Genomic DNA, 19,826 nt, shown 5'->3' with positions numbered 1-19,826 from the left:
TCTGTGCACCGTATGCACACCGGTCGCGGTAGGGAGCCATATAATATGGTTCTAGTCACCCTCCAGCCTACCCCCGAGGGTAAGAAAATCTTCAACACACAGACCGTCTGTAGGCTCTCCGGTATCGCCATCGAAGCCCCCCATAAAAAAGGCACTCCTAGCCAGTGCCATAACTGTCAATTGTACGGGCACTCTTCCCGTAACTGTCACGCGCGCCCCCGATGTGTTAAGTGTTTGGGCGATCACGCCACGGCCCTCTGCGCTCGCGACCAAATAACCGCGACGGAACCGCCTAGCTGCGTCCTGTGTCGAACACAGGGTTACCCCGCGAATTACCGTGGTTGCCCCCGAGCCCCTAAAATAAATCGCCGCGTCGCCCGCCAAAACCGCCTCCGAGCTTCCGGCCCAGACATCAAAGCCTCGGCACCCTCTGCGTCGCAGGCTAAGCCAGCGTTCGTTCCGGCGGCGGTGCCCAGTGTCTCGGCATGGGCAAAACCGCTGCCGTACACGAACACGGCTACAACTCCCTCCTCCGCGATTCGTCCCGCCCCCGCGACTCGTCCCTCTCCCGCGGCTTGCCCTCCGACCGCGTCCGAAAATCTCGCTTTAGCGATCGACTTCTTTCAGTCGATCAACTTTGAGCGCGTTAACGCTTTGGGCGACGCCATTCGCGCTGCCTCCACTGCACAACACTTTATCGCCGTTGTGCAGGAATACGCCGACGTATACGCGTCATTAAATACGTACGTCCTCCCCTCACTCCGCCGGTAATCAATGGCGTATATAAGTAGAGTAAAGCCCCTATCCGTAACGATAGGATTTTTTAACGCTTACGGTCTCGCAAATCAACGTGATCAGGTTTCTGACTTTTTGCGTGACCATCAAATTGATATATTTTTAGTGCAGGAGACCCTACTTAAGCCCGCGCGCCGTGACCCTAAAATCGCGAACTATAACATGGTCAGGAACGACAGGCTCTCTGCCCGTGGTGGTGGTACCGTCATTTACTATAGAAGAGCCCTGCATTGCGTCCCGCTCGATCCTCCCGCGCTCGCTAATATCGAAGCATCAGTGTGCCGAATCTCACTGACGGGACACGCGCCGATCGTTATCGCGTCCGTTTATCTTCCACCGGATAAGATCGTTCTAAGCAGTGATATCGAGGCGCTGCTCGGTATGGGGAGCTCTGTCATTCTGGCGGGCGACCTAAATTGTAAACACATCAGGTGGAACTCACACACCACAACCCCGAATGGCAGGCGGCTTGACGCGTTAGTCGATGATCTCGCCTTCGATATCGTCGCTCCGCTAACCCCGACTCACTACCCGCTAAATATCGCGCATCGCCCGGATATACTCGACATAGCGTTATTAAAAAACGTAACTCTGCGCTTACACTCGATCGAAGTAGTTTCAGAGTTAGATTCAGACCACCGTCCCGTCGTTATGAAGCTCGGTCGCGCTCCCGATTCCGTTCCCGTCACGAGGACTGTGGTGGATTGGCACACGCTGGGCATCAGCCTGGCTGAATCTGATCCACCATCGCTCCCGTTTAACCCGGACTCTATCCCGTCTCCTCAGGATACCGCTGAAGCCATAGACATCTTAACGTCACACATCACCTCGACATTAGATAGGTCATCGAAACAAGTTGTAGCGGAGGACTTCCTTCACCGCTTCAAATTGTCCGACGATATTAGGGAACTCCTTAGAGCTAAGAACGCCTCGATACGCGCCTACGACAGGTATCCTACCGCGGAAAATCGTATTCGAATGCGTGCCCTACAACGCGACGTAAAGTCTCGCATCGCCGAAGTCCGAGATGCCAGATGGTCTGATTTCTTAGAAGGACTCGCGCCCTCCCAAAGGTCTTACTACCGCTTAGCTCGTACTCTAAAATCGGATACGGTAGTAACTATGCCCCCCCTCGTAGGCCCCTCAGGCCGACTCGCGGCGTTCGATGATGACGAAAAAGCAGAGCTGCTGGCCGATACATTGCAAACCCAGTGCACGCCCAGCACTCAATCCGTGGACCCTGTTCATGTAGAATTAGTAGAAAGTGAGGTAGAACGCAGAGCCTCCTTGCCACCATCGGATGCGTTACCACCCGTCACCCCGATAGAAGTTAAAGACGCATCTATTTTCAATGCCGCTATGGCGAACTGTATCTTTCCCGCGGTGTGGAAAGAAGCGGACGTTATCGGCATACATAAACCCGGTAAACCAAAAAATCATCCGACGAGCTACCGCCCGATTAGCCTCCTCATGTCTCTAGGCAAACTGTATGAGCGTCTGCTCTACAAACGCCTCAGAGACTTCGTCTCATCCAAGGGCATTCTCATCGATGAACAATTCGGATTCCGTACAAATCACTCATGCGTTCAACAGGTGCACCGCCTCACGGAGCACATTCTTGTGGGGCTTAATCAACCAAAACCGTTATACACGGGAGCTCTCTTCTTCGACGTCGCAAAAGCGTTCGACAAAGTCTGGCACAATGGTTTGATTTTCAAACTATTCAACATGGGCGTGCCGGATAGTCTCGTGCTCATCATACGGGACTTCTTGTCGAACCGCTCTTTTCGATATCGAGTCGAGGGAACCCGCTCCTCCCCACGACCTCTCACAGCTGGAGTCCCGCAAGGCTCTGTCCTCTCACCCCTCCTATTTAGCTTATTCGTCAACGATATTCCCCGGTCGCCGCCGACCCATTTAGCTTTATTCGCCGACGACACGACTGTTTACTATTCTAGTAGAAATAAGTCCCTAATCGCGAAGAAGCTTCAGAGCGCAGCCCTAGCCCTAGGACAGTGGTTCCGAAAATGGCGCATAGACATCAACCCAGCGAAAAGTACTGCGGTGCTATTTCAGAGGGGAAGCTCCACACGGATTTCCTCCCGAATTAGGAGGAGGAATCTCACACCCCCGATTACTCTCTTTAGACAACCCATACCCTGGGCCAGGAAGGTCAAGTACCTGGGCGTTACCCTGGATGCATCGATGACATTCCGCCCGCATATAAAATCAGTCCGTGACCGTGCCGCGTTTATTCTCGGTAGACTCTACCCCATGATCTGTAAGCGGAGTAAAATGTCCCTTCGGAACAAGGTGACACTTTACAAAACTTGCATAAGGCCCGTCATGACTTACGCGAGTGTGGTGTTCGCTCACGCGGCCCGCACACACATAGACACCCTCCAATCCCTACAATCCCGCTTTTGCAGGTTAGCTGTCGGGGCTCCGTGGTTCGTGAGGAACGTTGACCTACACGACGACCTGGGCCTCGAATCAATTCGGAAATACATGAAGTCAGCGTCGGAACGATACTTCGATAAGCTATGCGTCATGATAATCGCCTTATCGTTGCCGCCGCTGACTACTCCCCGAATCCTGATCATGCAGGAGCCAGTCACCGTCGACGCCCTAGACACGTCCTTACGGATCCATCAGATCCAATAACCTTTGCATTAGATGCCTTCAGCTCTAATACTAGGGGCAGGCTTAGGGACCCCGGTAACCGTACTCGTCGAACTCGACAAAGAGGTCGACGTGCAACCTAACCCATGCATCAGCCCGCTGAGTTTCTCGCCGGATCTTCTCAGCGGGTCGCGATTCCGATCCGGTAGTAGACTCATTCGCGAAACAATTGCTCTTGAGTTGTTAGGTCTCCTTCGGAGGCGCTCGGGCAGTTGTTAGCAAATCCCACCCCTCTTGGCTGAGCCTTTGCTCGCCCACCTGTCCTGGTGAAACTGGAAAGGCCTTCGGGCCACCAGTAAACTTCCAATCATAAAAAAAAAAAAAAAAAACAAGTGCGCATGCGCGTTAGTGTCTACGTCTGTTCTCGCGCACCTAAAATTCTCCGCCATTGTTGTGTTCGGGTAATTTGCAATATTGTGTTTAGTGTAAAAGTGAAATAAACAAAAGGCAATAAAATTTTATACTGAAGCATTAAACAAAGATGAGTTCATCTGAGAGTTCTTATTCAATTAGTAGTAGTGTATTTAAAAAGTAGACAACAGTTAAATTGTTTTTTATGAGCTCCGCCCTCCCTACCCCCTGCCAGGGCTTCGCCCCTGGACCCCGGCTCGGTACTCCACGAACTTTCGGACTGGTAGGAGAAAAAATAGTATGTGCACCGCGGGAAAAAAGTAGGAAATCTCATCCCGCGTGCTTGCCACCCTCGTCTTCGGCTCGGGCCGGCACAATGTATTCCGCGATTTTTACTGAGTATCCAATAACAACCAAAATCGTAATATTTTGAAACCTTTAAACATGATATAACTGACTCGATGGTGCGGTAATAAATGCCCCTGATTGCTGGGGCGTGGTTCGCGGGCTTGATTCCAATATCGGGCAAAAATTTGTGTGATGCTTGCTTGTTTACCCTTTCTCTCGGTGTTCTAAGGGCGTAAAGTACATTTGTAGCTCTACGAATTGCCCGAAGCAGCCAAAAGAGACTAGGCAATAGATAAGGAATAGGAGAATGGCAGTGCTGACAAAGTTATAGTCGTCGTGGCCTAAAGGATAAGACGTCCGGTGCATTCGTATGTAGCGATGCACCGGTGTTCGAATCCCGCAGGCGGGTACCAATTTTTCTAATGAAATACGTACTCAACAAATGTTCACGACTGACTTCCACGCTGAAGGAATAACATCGTGTAATAAAAATCGAACCCGCAAAGTTGTAATTTGCGTAATCACTGGTGGTAGGACCTTATTTGAGTCCGCACCACCCCGCCTATTTCCGCCTTGAAGCAGTAATGCGTTTCGGTTCGAAGGGTGGGGTAGCCGTTGTGACTATACTGAGACCTTAGAACTTATATCTCGAGGTGGGTGGCGCATTTACGTTGTAGATGTCTATGGGCTCCAGTAACCACTTAACACCAGGTGGGCTGTGAGCTCGTCCATCCATCTAAGCAATAAAAAAAATAAAAAAAGTATTTTCAGAGCCACGTATAAGTAGAACCTAATGGTGATACTATAAACAATCCACTATACAGTATCCTATAATAGATCATTTTCTCAGGTTCAGATTTGTATAAAAGAAAATTCAATAAAATCAATAACAAATGATGGTTCCCGAAGCGAAGCGAGGGCTGGTCGCTAGTTAAGTATGCTTATCAGAGTTTTGTTCCCATAGCAAAGGGAATGTTAATTGGGGCCAAAGGACCGTATGTGACTTGTCTCCGGTTATTATGAACAGTCAACATGTGATCTGACGATGCGACTGCCAAATTATTTATCACCTTTTGTCATGCTTAGGTTTGTCGTCGACCTGGTGTTAAGTGGTTACCGGAGCCAATAGACATCTACAACGTAAATGCCGCCACCCACCTTGAGATATGAGTTCTAAGGTCTCAGCATAGCTTAAAGCGACTGCCCCACCCTTCAAACCGAAACGGATTACTGCTTCACGGCAGAAATAGGCAGGGTGGTGATACCTACCCGTGCGGACATACAAGAGGTCCTGCCACCAGTAAAAGCCTCTACTACGACTCGTCACTTTCTGAACTAATATGTACTTTAAAATGATCTGATAAAGCTCAGAGTTCCTAGTGGTTTTTCGATGTGGAGCACATTTCCGATCTTGATACAGTACCAGCCCGAAGCTTCAATGCTATCGCGTGACGGGTGCCCCATGTGTCAACAGGAGTGCAACTTGATGCATCGATGATTATGTATCAAGAATAGGAGACTGAAGCCTTGTTGGAACAGGGAGTCAGTGCCTATCACTAAACTCTTTTCAAATCTTCGCACTCATAAATTATGCGGTTGATAGTATCTACATCGTCACATTGCAGATTAATTTCATCGGTTTAATAACTACAATGCTAAAGCCGTCTTCTACAGATTCTGTACTTTCTTCCATATCTATTTATTATATGAAATCTTTCGTGTGCTTGGAGTGTTTGAAAATTTCAAAGGGAGTTTAGTTTTGTAGCCGTACCTCCATGTGTTGAGGAATACCCAATGAAGCGTCAGGTTCCACCAGTACATTGTCATAGACTGAATGCACTCCGTTCTCAGTATAAGAATTCTAATTTATTGAAATTTTATTAAAAAGAAAAACAATAATACGATACAAATATACATTCGTTTATTAAATACAATATTACTTATGTTACATATGCACAATAAATAACAGAAAACAATAATTAAAGTTCACTAGATATACATGTTATATTCCAAACAGTGTCCGTAGATGTGAATGGATGAATATATAAATTGGTATGGTTTTGAAGAAAACTTTTATTATGAAATTATCAAAATATGAAATTAACCACCCACAGATATCGCCACTGCCGATCCACTGTCACTCTTAGCGTTACTGAGGGCGTAGTTGCTCTTTCCGCAGGTACTGCAGCCGGCACCCTGATATGACTTCATTCCTTGAGAAGCAAGATCCAGAGCTCCACTTAAAGCTGATCCCGCCTTTCTATATGAGCTGGACCCATATCCACCGCCTTGTTGCCACTGTCCACCGCTCGATGATTGCGATTGATGTTGTTCACTGATCGAACCATCGCCTCCTTGAGAAAAGCCGCCGCTTTGAGAACCAGCGTCAATTTGCTGTTGTTGAGCTTCACCAGAAAATCCGCCATCATTGTGACCAAAACTAGATCCACCACTGTTCCCGTATGAGCTTTTAACTTGAGAGTTTGCAGAACTAAAGCGAGCACTCTGCTCTTGAGAGCTACCAAATCCACTCCCTTGATTTTGTGAGCCACTGAATCCACTCCCTTGACCACGTGAATCACTGAAACCACTTCCTTGGCCTTGTGATCTACTATACCCACTACCTTGGTTTTGTGAGCCAGTGAATTGACTCCCTTGACCACGTGAACCACTCCCTTGGCCTTGTGATCCACTGTACCCACTCCCTTGGCTTTGTGAGCCACTGAACCCATTCCCTTCACCATGTGAACCACTGAATCCACTCCCTTGGCTTTGTGATCCACTGTACCCACTGCCTTGGTTTTGTGAGCTACTAAATCCACCTCCTTGACCTTGTGAGCTACTAAATCCACTATCTTGGCCTTGTGAACCACTGAACCCACTTCCTTGGCCTTGAGAACCACTGAATCCGTTCTGTTGACCATGCGAACCACCGAATCCACCCTCTTGACTTTGTGATTGAGAGCTAAAACCCCCAAATTGCTTGCGACCTCCAAATTGCTTGCTCTGATATGAATAGTGTGATTCTTTGAAACTAGCAGCATTTTCTTTCTGTCCGTTTCCCCCGACTCCATCTGAACTGAACCCAGAACTTCCTACTGCAGTAGCACCTGCACCTGATTCTCCACTGTTCTCAATGGATCCACTTTTAATAGCGCCAGCACTAGCTTGACCTGCAGCTCCTGAATTGCCACTAGCACCATAACCTGCAGATTTAGATCCTAAGCCGGCACCGACATCTGATCCAACAGAGGAAGAAGCTAGGGAGAATGCTTGACCAGCTGTTTGAGCACCGCCCTCGGCAGCAGCAGCTGCTCCACTGAATACACCTTGGGCGCTTCCATCTGAACCACGCGCTACCCCTGTCCATTGCTGTGTGCGGAATATTGGAGGTGGTCCCGGAGGCCCAAGGTACCTAAAATGACGTGGATGATGATGAAATCTATGATATTCACATTCATCACACGGGGATCGAACAACTCGCGTAAGTGAATCTGAAACAAAAAATAATAAATAAAATGTTGTCTTAAGGACTACTACCATGAAATTCGTCTTGTTCTTTCGAGTTTAGGCACGTAATCATAATTATTTTGTGTATACATACAGATACACCGACAGGCAATCGTCTACTGCGTTGCTGCCATGCAAAAAAACATAATTATTCATATTTCAAATCAGTACATATTTGATTACTTTTATTGGTGATAACATCATGACAGAAATTCGTATTCTAATTTTGCATTCATTATTTCATTAACCCATAGATACTTAAATACGTTTAAATATGTAAATAATATACACCCAGACAAATAGCAAACAAATCTGTTCAACACACGAATGTTGGCCGATGTGGGAATCGAACCCCCGACCCTCGGCGCAACAGTTAGAGGCGCTAACTACAGCACCACCAAGTCAGTTAGTCGCTTTAAGCCTTAAGCAAGTTGACTTGTGATAATCTATGAAAATACACTATTAACCTTTCCAAGCATTTAATTGAATGTTAATATCTAAAGGACTCTTTGGCGGGAACTTACTGGTGGTAGGACCTCTTGTGAGTCCGCACGGGTAGGTACCACCGCCCCGCCTATTTCTGCCGTGAAGCAGTAATGCGTTTCGGTTTGAAGGGTGGGGCAGCCGTTGTGACTACACTGAGACCTTAGAACTATATTATCTCAAGGTGTGTGGCGCATTTACGTTGTAGATGTCTATGGGCTCCAGTAACCACTTAACACCAGGTGGGCTGTGAGCTCGTCCACACTTCTAAGCAATAAAAAAAAAAAAAAAAACGCGAGGTGCGAAGTTGTGTGATTTGTTTTATTTTGTTTTTTTACTGTTTCTTCGGGTTTAAATGTGTAATAGCGGTGATTTATTAACTGTTTAATATCTGTGAAAGTGCACAAATGTGGAAAAATGAAACAAAACCGTTGGACGTAGCTTTCGGGATCCTCCAAAAAGTCCACTGAAAAAATCTCAGTAAATGACAACCATTTTACTAAGATTATATTTCATCCCATGTCATCTCATCTCACTACATTTAATTTCATCCCAGTTGATTAATGTCTCAAATTAATCATCTTCATTTCATTTCATCTCACTCCATATTATAATTTTTCATAAAAATAAGAATATAAATACAAATAAGACATGACTTAAAGGTCTTAGTTACCAGGTTATAAATCCCTTAAAAAAATTATAATTAATATCTAAAATATACCTTCGTTTTGCCAATACTGTCCGAGCACAGCACAGTGTGCTGAGAGGAGAACCACAGCGAATATTGTCAATGTCGTCGTCGTCGCCATTACGTTTAATCTAATAACCGATATTCGCAACTCCTACAATTTATACTTTACAAATGAAGGATGTGAAAAACAGCTTCCAAGTATCACTAGAATAATTTATTTAGCATCAAATTGTCATAGTAAACATCAGAGCTTAGTAACAGAGGGGACAACAGAGCTATCTTGTTATACCTACATACGTTTTGCGATAATGTATGTGGTAAAATCCAGCGAAATTTGTGAGGTCATGCTATTATGTCATCGTCTGGTCCATTTTAGGTGCATGATACGTTCGGACGCATTTATGGTAGATGTAAATTGATGCACATTATTGTTATATTTTTTTTATTGCTTAAATGGGTGGACGAGCTCACAGCTGTTGAGTGGTTACTGGAGCACATAGACAACAACAAAGTAAATGCCGCCATCCACCTTGAGACGTGAGTTTTAAGGTTCGGTTACACAGTACAACGGCTGCACCAACCTTCAAACCGAAACGCATTACTGCTTCATGGCAAGATAGCCAGAGTGGTGGTGCTACCCGTGCGGGCTCACCACCAATTATATGGAAATTCTATATTACTGCGGATTAGATTTTTTTTATTGCTTAGATGGGTGGACGAGTTCACAGCCCACCTGGTGTTAAGTGATTACTGGAGCCCATAGACATCTACAACGTAAATACGCCACCCATTTTTTATTGCTTTAGATGGGTGGACGAGCTCACAGCCCACCTGGTGTTAAGTGGTTACTGGATCCCATAGACATCCACAACGTAAATGCTCCACCCACCTTGAGATATAAGTTCTAAGATCTCAATATAGTTACAACTGTTTCACGGCAGAAATAGGTGGGGTGGTGGTACCTACCCGTGCAGACTCACAAGAGGTCTTACCACCAGACATGACATTTTATGACATATTGTTATTAGTTCACTCCCTCTTCTTCATTCCCTCCATAAATATTTGATTAGTATGTATTACATTAGCTCTCAGGCTCGGTAGAAAAAAGACAGAAGGTTTGTTCAATGGGTTGAACCCCCTTATATCATTCCAGATTCCTAACACAGTTAATTCAGACAAATATATCTTTTTTTACCAACCACCAAACCGTCGAGAGTATTACTAAAGTAAACACTTAATTAGCACTAACTTATAATTCTAATAGGAATCTTACAAACTAAGTACAAAAACTACAAAATAATATTTAATTCCGGGTATAGGGGGTTTCCCCGAGGCCCGTATCGTGCCCCGTGAGGAAATATGAGGACCCAGAAGCATTTAACTACGGGATCGGAATCGCGACCTGGTAGCACTGTCCCACAGACACAGCCCACTGAGTTTCTCACCGGAACTTCTCAGTGGGTCGCGTTTCCGATCCGGTGGTAGATTCTGCGAAGCACTGCTCTTGCTAGGGCCAGTGTTAGCACCACTCCGGTTTGAGCCCCGTGAGCTCACCTACACGTTAGGGCGAAGCTGATATAGGCTCAAGGCAATCAGCATAGGTAGTAAAAAAAAGATCCGTTATGACATGTTTAGCATGGCTTTTTTTTTCAGCCAATTGAATGTGGTAAATATATATATATTTATTTATGTACACACAGAAAAGAAGACATAGTACAGAGTAATAGGAAAATTATGTACAAAGGCACTGCTTATTTCTTTAAGAAATCTCTTCCAGCAGACCTGCGAGAGTATTATGAGAATAATAATTAAAAGTGATGAGTGTGTGTAGAACAGCTAAAATAACAAATACAACATGAGAATTATAGTAATGCACATACACATAGTAAATATTGTTAAACTTGAATACAAAATATTTATTATGCTTTTTGTTATGTAGGCTTTGTGTTACCACGTCACCTGAGTCGAAAATGTAATTAGAGGCGGCCGCGATAAGAGAGCTATCAGATTTAACGGTAGCAGACATTTCGGGCTTTGGAGTATTTCTATAGCCGGCTTAAGGAGGCGATGAAATAAAGAAGCATCCGGTTGAAATTTTGAACTAAATTTCAATGTTTAACATGTGTTTGCACTCTGTGCAGTTAATTAAAAGTCTAAAACAGGGGTCGCCAAATTCGCCGACCCATTTTGTGCGGAGCGCGCAATTTACACACGGACGCAATTTACACTTAGATTTACAGTACGGAAAGGACATGGGCCATTTTCGGCCCAGCTACTCGTGCTCTCAAGGACACGAATGAAATATCTATAGAAAAAAACATTTCATTTTTACATACTTATTATAAAACTAGCTGACCCGGCAGACTTCGTATAGTCCGGGAGCCCGTGACAAATTTTCATGACCAAGTCCCTCCCAATCGAAAATTCGTGAAATGCATTAGGGACTTATACTATGAATACTCGCGACCGTCAGCTGCGACTCCGTGGGTGGAGCGGGCGGTGGTAGCCTCCCACGCAGCCAGCTGACGTATAATCCACCATGTTATGGCCAGCTGACTTTTTTTTCCTTCAAAATACTAGGTTAACTATAATATTATCAATATTGTCGTCCATAATTATTATAAAATATTTTTCGTGTATCTCAGGAATGTGGACAAGATAGGACTATTATAACAAATTACATTATTATTTTAGCAACGTTTCGGTCTTTTTTTAGACCTTCATCAGATATACATACAGACAATTGTGCAGTGTATGATAGGGATTATTTAAATTCATATTATGGTAAATATGGTAGTTTGGACAATTGTTGTTTTTTGTATTGTAGGTTATCAATTATGTGTAATTTTCAGATGCCTGATGAAGGTCTAAAAAAAGACCGAAACGTTGCTAAAATAATAATGTAATTTGTTATAATAGTCCTATCTTGTCCACATTCCTGAGATACACGAAAAATATGTTAACTATAATCTGACAAAATTTCAAATGGGAGGAAATGACTGAAAAAACTTTTTTTTCTCCATGCGTGGGAGGCTGCCACCGCACGCCCCACCCACGGAGTCGCAGCTGACGGTCGCGAGTATTCATAGTATAGGTCCCTAATTTATTTTACGAAGTTTCGCCCGAGAGGAAATAATTGACCGAAATTGTACTTGGCTCCTGGACCAGTAGTGCCTCAATCGATAAATAAAACACCTAAAGTTTTGTATAAAACAAACGTAAAACAAATAAAAGGAATCCGTTCGACGGGGGTCAATGGAAAAACAACATTTAATTCCGATCATTTTCATATTTATCTACCTTTTAAACCTTCTCTGGACTTCCACAAATAATTCAAGACCAAAATCAGACGAATCGGTCCAGCCGTTCTCGAGTTTTAGCGAGACTAACGAACAGCAATTCATTTTTAGATATATAGATTTAAGGGTACAGAGTTCTGGATAACCTTTGAGTGTAATAAATATCCAGATCTACAAAAATTTGCTTTGAAACTTTACTTTGTTTGGATCAACATATACATATTTGTGAAGCAGCTTTTTCAAAGATGAACTTCATTGAGAATATGTTTCGATCTCGACTGACAGATGAGAGCATCTCCAGGATTTAATGTCAATATCTTGCACTAATTTTACTTCTAACTTGAGGCAGATAGTCGAACAAAAAATAACATTTTTCTCATTGAAATTGAAAAAAATACCTTTGCTATTTCGGTAGTTACATTTGTTTATCACATATTTTTTTCCATAAAATATGGTGCGGACTGCGGTGGTCGTTTCATTTCTTAAAACAGACCCCAAGCGAAACTAATTGGTGACCTAAATAATATAGAAACATCTCGCAGGCATCTTAGAGCCAAATGAAAAACGTATTGAAATTTGACAATAATTTATTCAACCTTATATATAATACTCGTAAATCACATTTTTTTGTTATGTAAGTGCATGTTCAAAATTATCCTCTCGCTACAGAATTGGAGCTAGACTGGGCTGATCCTCCTCGACTGATAGCGATGCTCTTTGAAATACTAATCGAGGTTCCGCCTCCTGGGCGGTTGAAGCCACCACCACCGAAGCCGGGCCGGTTAAAACCGCCGCCTCCAAAGCCTGGCCTGTTGGAGCCACCGCCTCCAAAACCGGGTCGGTTAAATCCGCCACCGCCGAATCCAGGTCTGGACTGAAAACCTGGACGGCCGAAGGCACCGGCTTGCGCTTGAGCATTAGCCTGACTGAATTGGGGCGATCGGGCTACGCGTGTAGCTGGAAACAAACAAAATATTATTCTAAATCACTTTTGTATCGTAGTAGATAAATAAAAACCTGTTTTCGATTCTTTTTTCGTCTAAAGTTATGGCAAATTCTCATTGAGCATTGAACTTTTTTTTTAGCTTACATGGGTGGACGAGCTCACAGCCCACCTGGTGTTTAGTGGTTACTGGAGCCCATAGACATCTACAACGTAAATTCACCACCCACCTTGAGATATAAGCTCTAAGGTCTCAAGTATAGTTACAGCAGCTGCCCCACCCTTCAAACCGAAACGCATTACTGCTTCACGGCAGAAATTGGCAGAGCGGTGATACCTACCCGTGCAGACTCACAAGACCTCCTACCACTAAAAAAGTGGTAAGTAAGTTAAGGTTAAGTTCTTATTAATCTAGAATGTTTATTGCTAGCCATAGGATTGTAACTGAGTTAAACATGCTCGTTAAATCACGGTATGTTACAGCAGATTAAAAAAACAATTATGTGTATATTGAGTGAATTACCTGCATCGATTTGATTACAACAAATAATTAAGAGAACGAGACCACATAAAACACTAGTGCCGGCCATATTGCGGATATTCGTAACCAATACTAAACTACGAATAATCACACCACAATATATATTCGAATTGAAACACGATTAATTTGGACATTACCGTGAATTTTAGCGCGAGTTTAGTTTGTTTAAAACCAATTTACCTTCAGTTGACTAGACAACCGAATTCGATCTTTGTATAGATGGATATCAAGATTATAATTGATTGAATTTATTTTTGTTGAGAAGTATTGAACAGGGGATAATAATATTGTAGAGTATGTTTATCAAGTAAATATTTGTACATTTTATAGTTTGTATAGTGATTTTACAAGAACGACTATGGGTTTCCCGATGAAATATAAAAATACGGTAAACCACAATTGGATGGTTTTTTTTTGTCATGTAACACTTATGCAATAGGGAACCATGTATCGTGTTGAAACTTTTCTGAACCAATAACATAAAAACTTGTTAGTTAGCATTTGCTAACCAGCGGACAAATAATTGTATTTTTTATTTCCTACTTATTCACTGGTAGTCTATAGGACTATATTGGCTTCTAGTGGACGGGTAGTTGAACTCACGGATTAATCTGACAGAATTTGCTAACACTAACCCTAGCAAGAGCAGTTGTTCGCAGAATCTACCTAGAACGGAATTGGAACCTTTTTTTTTTATTGCTTAGATGTGTAGACGAGCTCACAGCCCATCTGATGTTAAGTAGTTACTGGAGCCCATAGACATCTACAACGTAAATGCGCCACACACCTTGAGTGTTTTAAGTGTGAGTTTTAAGGTCTCAGTATAGTCACAACGGCTGCCCCGCCCTTCAAACCGAAACGCATTACTGCTTCACGGCAGAAAGAGGCGGGTACCTACCCGTGCGGACTCACAAGAGGTCCTACCACCAGTAATTACGCAAATTATAATTTTTTTTTAGGCCACGACGACGACGACTACTGAAAAGATCCGGTAAGAAATTCAGTGGGTTGCGTTTATGGGTTAATTCGCTCGTCGAATAATTTGTCGTAATCGACTAGTACGATGAGGAAGGTGACCGGTGCTTGAAGATACTGAAATCACCGATTGGGAATCCGGGGTACCGAGAAAACATATTTCGGCCCAAAGGCCTTTCCAGTTTCACCAGGACAGGTGGGCGAGCAAATGCTCAGCCATGAGGTGTGGGATTTGCTAACAGCTGCCCGAGCGCCTCCGAAGGAGACCTAACAACTCAAGAGCAGCTGCTTCGCGAATGAATCTACTACCGGATCGGAATCGCGATTTGCCTATTCCGCTAAGCAGTCGTGTTTTCGAACTCGGAGGGTAGGAAAACCACTATATAATGAAAATAAAACTTATAACGCGTGGTTGAAGGTCGGTGCTAGTTTTTTTGTATTAGTCAGATGGGTATTCGATACTTTCGGATTTTTTTAAACCAGTGTGCTTAGTGCGCCCCTACCGGCAAACGTAGGCAAACGTTCCAACTCCATACAAATTTGAGTTAACTTTTACGCTATCGAAAATGTTAAAAAACTCACACTAGGCACACTGGTGTTCAGTGGTTACCGAAGTCCATAGACATCAACAACGTAAATGAGGTCTAAGTCTCAGTTTTACAGCACTACGGCTGTCCCAACCTTCAAATGGCATATATGGATGGCTACGCTAAATATTTCACATCACTTAAAACAAGGTAACTCGCTGCCTCTTGTGAGGTGGTTGTCTGGGCGTCAGTTGACTTCGATTGAAAATTTAAAAAACTCAGTTATAATGTATCTTATTATTCTTCAGTGATAATCATTTTATTATTCTATTATTCAATGGCAATATTTTAGTTACAATAAAGATGAAAGAAAAAGATATAAATGTTCATTTTTTCATTGCAAATAAGGTATTCTTAATTAGAATAGGTATTTCAAGGCCTGTAAACTAAGAGCAGCTTGTATCATCAGCAGCAGAAGATCTCTATCCGATTAAAATAGTATTTAATATAGTATTTGGCACCGCTTTCAGAAGCTATTCCTTTAAGTATTATTAGAAATAGTATTTGCTTTTTAAAAAACTATTATAGTTTAGAAATAAATAGTTCAGAAAAAAAAACACGGAAAATTTGAACTTTGTTGCTAAAGAGAGATTTAATAAAAAAATATTCCAAAATGCTAAATTCTAATATACATATTTTTATATTCAACCTTATTTTTCCAATACCTCATTTACAGTATTTATGATATATTAAAAATGTAATGTCATATACTGTCACTGTCAAACAATGCCTCACTACAACTTAAGTTTAGTGAAGTAAATAGGTAGAAATATTAAATTAAATAAATATAATTACAAATGGAATTAGAAGACTTAAAAAATCCGAGTAGATTCCAGAAGCACACGAATATTTTAATTTGGAAATCGTTCTTACAAAGACAGTGCGTTGCATTTTGAACACTTTTAACTCCTATTTGCCTGCATATGCATATACTTACATATATGTATCTAGGTAGCTGAAACTCTGTGCGCTATTTTCACAAACTTCAAGACTATGAAGATAGTTCGCAACCGTATCAAGGAACGATAACAATAGTCGTCGTGGCCTAAAGGATAAGACGTCCGGTGCATTCGTATGTAGCGATGCACCGGTGTTCGAATCTCGCCGGCGGGTATCAATTTTTCTAATGAAATACGTACTTAACAAATGTTCACGATTGACTTCCACGGTGAAGGAATAACATCGTGTAATAAAAATCAAACCCGCAAAATTTTAATTTGCGTAATCACTGGTGGTAGGACGTCCTCTCCGACCTCTTGTGAGTCCGCACGGGTAGGTACCACCACCCCTCCTATTCCTTTCGTGAAGCAGTAATGCGTTTCGGTTTGAAGGGTGGGGTAGCCGTTGTAACTATACTGAGACCTTAGAACTTATATCTCAAGGTGGGTGGCGCATTTACATTATAGATGTCTATGGGCTCCAGTAACCAAACAACATGTTTTATTTGCTGATGATATTATATCCTTGTAAAACGAGTCGTAGACCTAATTAACAGTACTATTATGATGTTTTCTCGCGTTTTTTATTGTCATTATAATGTTTACGGTGTCCCTATATAACCTATGACACATAAGTGTTTAATTTTCAATTCTAATGTAATTTGAAACATCAAAAAATAATACATAGTGTTTTTCATTGAGGTACGTTTTAATATTATTTAAATGTCACTGCTGGTTTTCAGCTCGATAACTTTTTTTTATTGCCCTTTTAGGCAGACGAGCATACGGCCCACCTGATGGTGAGTGGTTACCGTCGCCCATGGACTTCAGCAATGCCAGGGGCAGAGCCAAACCGCTGCCTACCGAAACTGACTACTGCTAAATAATAATCATCTTTTCTAGGCGCCGATGGAAAATCCTGCTCTTCGAAGGTCTCTTCGCTGGGATACTCTTCCTGAGCGCTGTGTTTATTGCCAACCCTGTGTTTCTTACTCCACTTCAAGCCGAACCTGAGCCGCCTCTTACAGCAGCTGACATATTGGTTTCTCTGAACCGAAGAACTATAATGGGGTATGCCCCTAATACGGAACCCTTCGCCGCTATAATGGGAAGGGCTGCTAAATTCCTGAACATAAGTACGTTTCATCTTTCATAAAATTTTTAAGACAGTTCAAGTTTTTCTTTTGTCACATTCAGAAGCAAGATGCGCACATATATATTTTTTTAGCAAGTTTTAATTCAACTTATTTCGGGGATAACCAAGAATTCTCAATATTTTCCCATCATAATACATTGTATACATATACATATAAAAAATGTTGCTTTGTCCTAAATATACCTACTACGTACCTACTAGAGGAACCCGCAAACCCTACGGTGTTATTATTGTGAAACATCAAATGAAATACGCTTTTGTTTTGCGGTAATTACCATCAAAACCTTGTTTTAAGTTTTTAGAACAAATAGTTTTACATCAGCATGATCAAGGAACTGCATTCGTTTGAAAATTTTCAGTGAAACAGTTTAAATTATTAATTATTCAGATATCTAATCTTCATCATCATCAAACCGAATATCTGATAAGTGAAGTTTTAAAATTTTCAATCACTTTGAATATTAGTTATCATTTCTTAACCAAATCTAACAAATCTAAAATAACTTTTAACACGTACCTACATACGTTAGAACATTAATTTAAGTACTTTAAAAAAAATCTGATTCAGATATTTTTTTATTTTTATTGTATATATAAGTTTAGATTCTTTTGAAATTGTAAATATTGGTTTGTAAATGACATATCGTATTAAAATAATTTCAGTATTAATGATAATAGGGTGAATTCGAATCAAAGTATAATTCAAAATAGTAACTGAAATACGACCAGAATTCATTAATATTTGACATTGCAATTTCCACCTTCTTTTTTTTTATTGCTTAGATGGGTGGACGAGCTCACAGCCCACCTGGTGTTAAGTGGTTACTGGAGCCCATGGACATCTACAACGTAAATGCGCCACCCACCTTGAGATATATGTTCTAAGATCACAGTATAGTTACAACAGTTGCCCCACCCTTCAAACCGAAACGCATTACTGCTTCACGGCAGAAATAGGCAGGGCGGTGGTACCTGCCCGCGCGGACTCACAAGGGGTCCTACCACCAGTAAAAGTCTCAAAAAAAAACTGGGAATCAGTATATTTATATAGTACTCGTATATACCGCATGGATCACGGAATAGATAAATAAGGTTCTCTATTCCGTGGCATGGATAATAGAACTTCAATTCAAACCCTCATATAAACTTCATTTCGAATTTATTCCCTAATTATTCCACAATACGGTATAATTTACTTTAAAGCGGTTGAGGCAAGACAATTGTTTTACCAAAATTTAAATTTAAATAAACCGGTTTTCTGGAATCCTCACTAATGCATAAACTCTTCACAAGCTTCTGTATTTGCTTTCATTGTCTTTATCTTTAAACACTTCGGTGACCGTATGACCTATCAAAAGGTGACGTAGATATGTGTGGTTGAGTTCATCAGCGAATTGGTATATTTGCATAGAAATACATAATTATTTGAGACTAATTTGTTTTAATTATCAGTTTATTCTCTTAGAAGTTATATTTTATATATTATTATACCTAAAAAATATCTAATCTAGTGATTCGTTTTGCTTACATAGATTAGCTATAGCTATATTAATATACAGTTAATATATTATGTGACTGGTATATTTTCTACTGTTAAACATTATTTGCCCAGCTTAGTACAGAAATGGGGGTATTTACACACACGCGCATATTTTGTGTATACGGCTAAAATTATAATCGTCTTTTGACTTTTCTGCAGTCAGGTAAAATAAAATTTTGTATTGTACAGGTTTTTTGACGGCTTCATCTGAGAATGGTCTAAACGATATGTTATTTGATCGAGTGTCGGAGGCACCTCTCGATGAAGCAGTCATGTGGATCATATGGGAGACTAAGGTACAATTATAAGGAATCATAATAAAAAGTAGCTGTGGCGTCACTCGCGTCAATTCGTAATTTTCTGGTAATAAACAAAAGTAAATAAAAAGGTAATAGTACTTAACTGTTTGGTGGTCTCAGCAGGGTGTTATGTTAAGCAATAACGGCAGATCCCCCTATTGTGTCGAGCTCCGAGCAATGATATAAAAACTTGTAGAGAAACAGCCCCAACCGATGAATCGATCTTCACCATTATTGCTCCGTGATAACGTGAGATCTCATAGAGCACGAGAAACCGTTTTAGCTCTACATAAACTGCAACTAGAAACCATTCGTCACCCTCCGTATTCGCTTGCTCCAATGGACTACCATTTTTGTCGTGATTTGGACAATTTTTTACGTGATAAAAAGTTTTCTTCCCATGAAGCGGTACCGAATGCTTTCACATAGTTTGTAGATCACCAGAGTTTTATAGCAAAGCCATAAATGACCTTCCTATTATATGGCAGCAATGTATAGATAATAATGGTAGATATTTTGGTTAAATAAATAAGTTAAATGGAAAAAAACAAAGAATTTAAATTTTTAGTTCAAATCGGCAATTTCATACATCTAATATAAATCAATACGAAAAGGTCTGGTGATTTGCAAACTAAATGTACTTTGGTGTTTTGATTTTTAGTAATTAAAATTTTGTGTTTATTTATAA

General features: G+C 41.6%; 3 protein-coding genes across 4 annotated transcripts in view; 1 reads left to right on the top strand and 2 right to left on the bottom strand.

The window, feature by feature from the left end:
• Positions 1-6,075: 6,075 nt before the first annotated feature.
• LOC101747144 (spidroin-1) lies at positions 6,076-9,138 on the bottom strand. Its single transcript, XM_004932364.4, has 2 exons — positions 8,891-9,138; positions 6,076-7,670 (listed from the first exon to the last, which is right to left on the bottom strand). The coding sequence occupies exons 1-2, from the start codon at positions 8,976-8,978 to the stop codon at positions 6,277-6,279; spliced, it is 1,482 nt and encodes a 493-aa protein (XP_004932421.4). The 5' UTR covers positions 8,979-9,138; the 3' UTR covers positions 6,076-6,276.
• A 3,590-nt stretch (positions 9,139-12,728) lies between these two features.
• LOC101735351 (translation initiation factor IF-2) lies at positions 12,729-14,040 on the bottom strand. The gene is made up of 2 exons (XM_004932365.3): positions 13,626-14,040; positions 12,729-13,116 (listed from the first exon to the last, which is right to left on the bottom strand). The coding sequence occupies exons 1-2, from the start codon at positions 13,690-13,692 to the stop codon at positions 12,812-12,814; spliced, it is 372 nt and encodes a 123-aa protein (XP_004932422.1). The 5' UTR covers positions 13,693-14,040; the 3' UTR covers positions 12,729-12,811.
• A 1,885-nt stretch (positions 14,041-15,925) lies between these two features.
• The window catches only part of LOC105842460 (cholesterol transporter ABCA5), a 44,129-nt gene continuing 40,228 nt past the window's right edge, over positions 15,926-19,826 (top strand). For both annotated transcript variants that reach the window (XM_021352051.3, XM_012695648.4), the window contains exons 1-3: positions 15,926-16,085; positions 17,047-17,279; positions 19,029-19,135. In XM_021352051.3, the coding sequence (XP_021207726.1) occupies positions 16,003-16,085; positions 17,047-17,279; positions 19,029-19,135 (423 nt within the window). In that variant the 5' untranslated portion in view covers positions 15,926-16,002. The remainder of the gene's footprint in view (positions 16,086-17,046; positions 17,280-19,028; positions 19,136-19,826) is intronic.

The sequence above is a fragment of the Bombyx mori genome, chromosome 5 (genome assembly GCF_030269925.1).
Source record: "Bombyx mori chromosome 5, ASM3026992v2".
Lineage (NCBI taxonomy): Eukaryota > Metazoa > Arthropoda > Insecta > Lepidoptera > Bombycidae > Bombyx > Bombyx mori.
This window is presented reverse-complemented; position numbering and strand designations above follow the sequence as displayed.

Coding starts and splice junctions, on each gene's coding strand:
- LOC101747144 (XM_004932364.4), bottom strand. CDS start 8,978: ATGGCGACGACGACGACATTGACAATATTCGCTGTGGTTCTCCTCTCA. Junction 7,671..8,890: donor ACAGTATTGGCAAAACGAAG/GTATATTTTAGA, acceptor TTTTTGTTTCAG/ATTCACTTACGCGAGTTGTT.
- LOC101735351 (XM_004932365.3), bottom strand. CDS start 13,692: ATGGCCGGCACTAGTGTTTTATGTGGTCTCGTTCTCTTAATTATTTGT. Junction 13,117..13,625: donor TTGTAATCAAATCGATGCAG/GTAATTCACTCA, acceptor GTTTGTTTCCAG/CTACACGCGTAGCCCGATCG.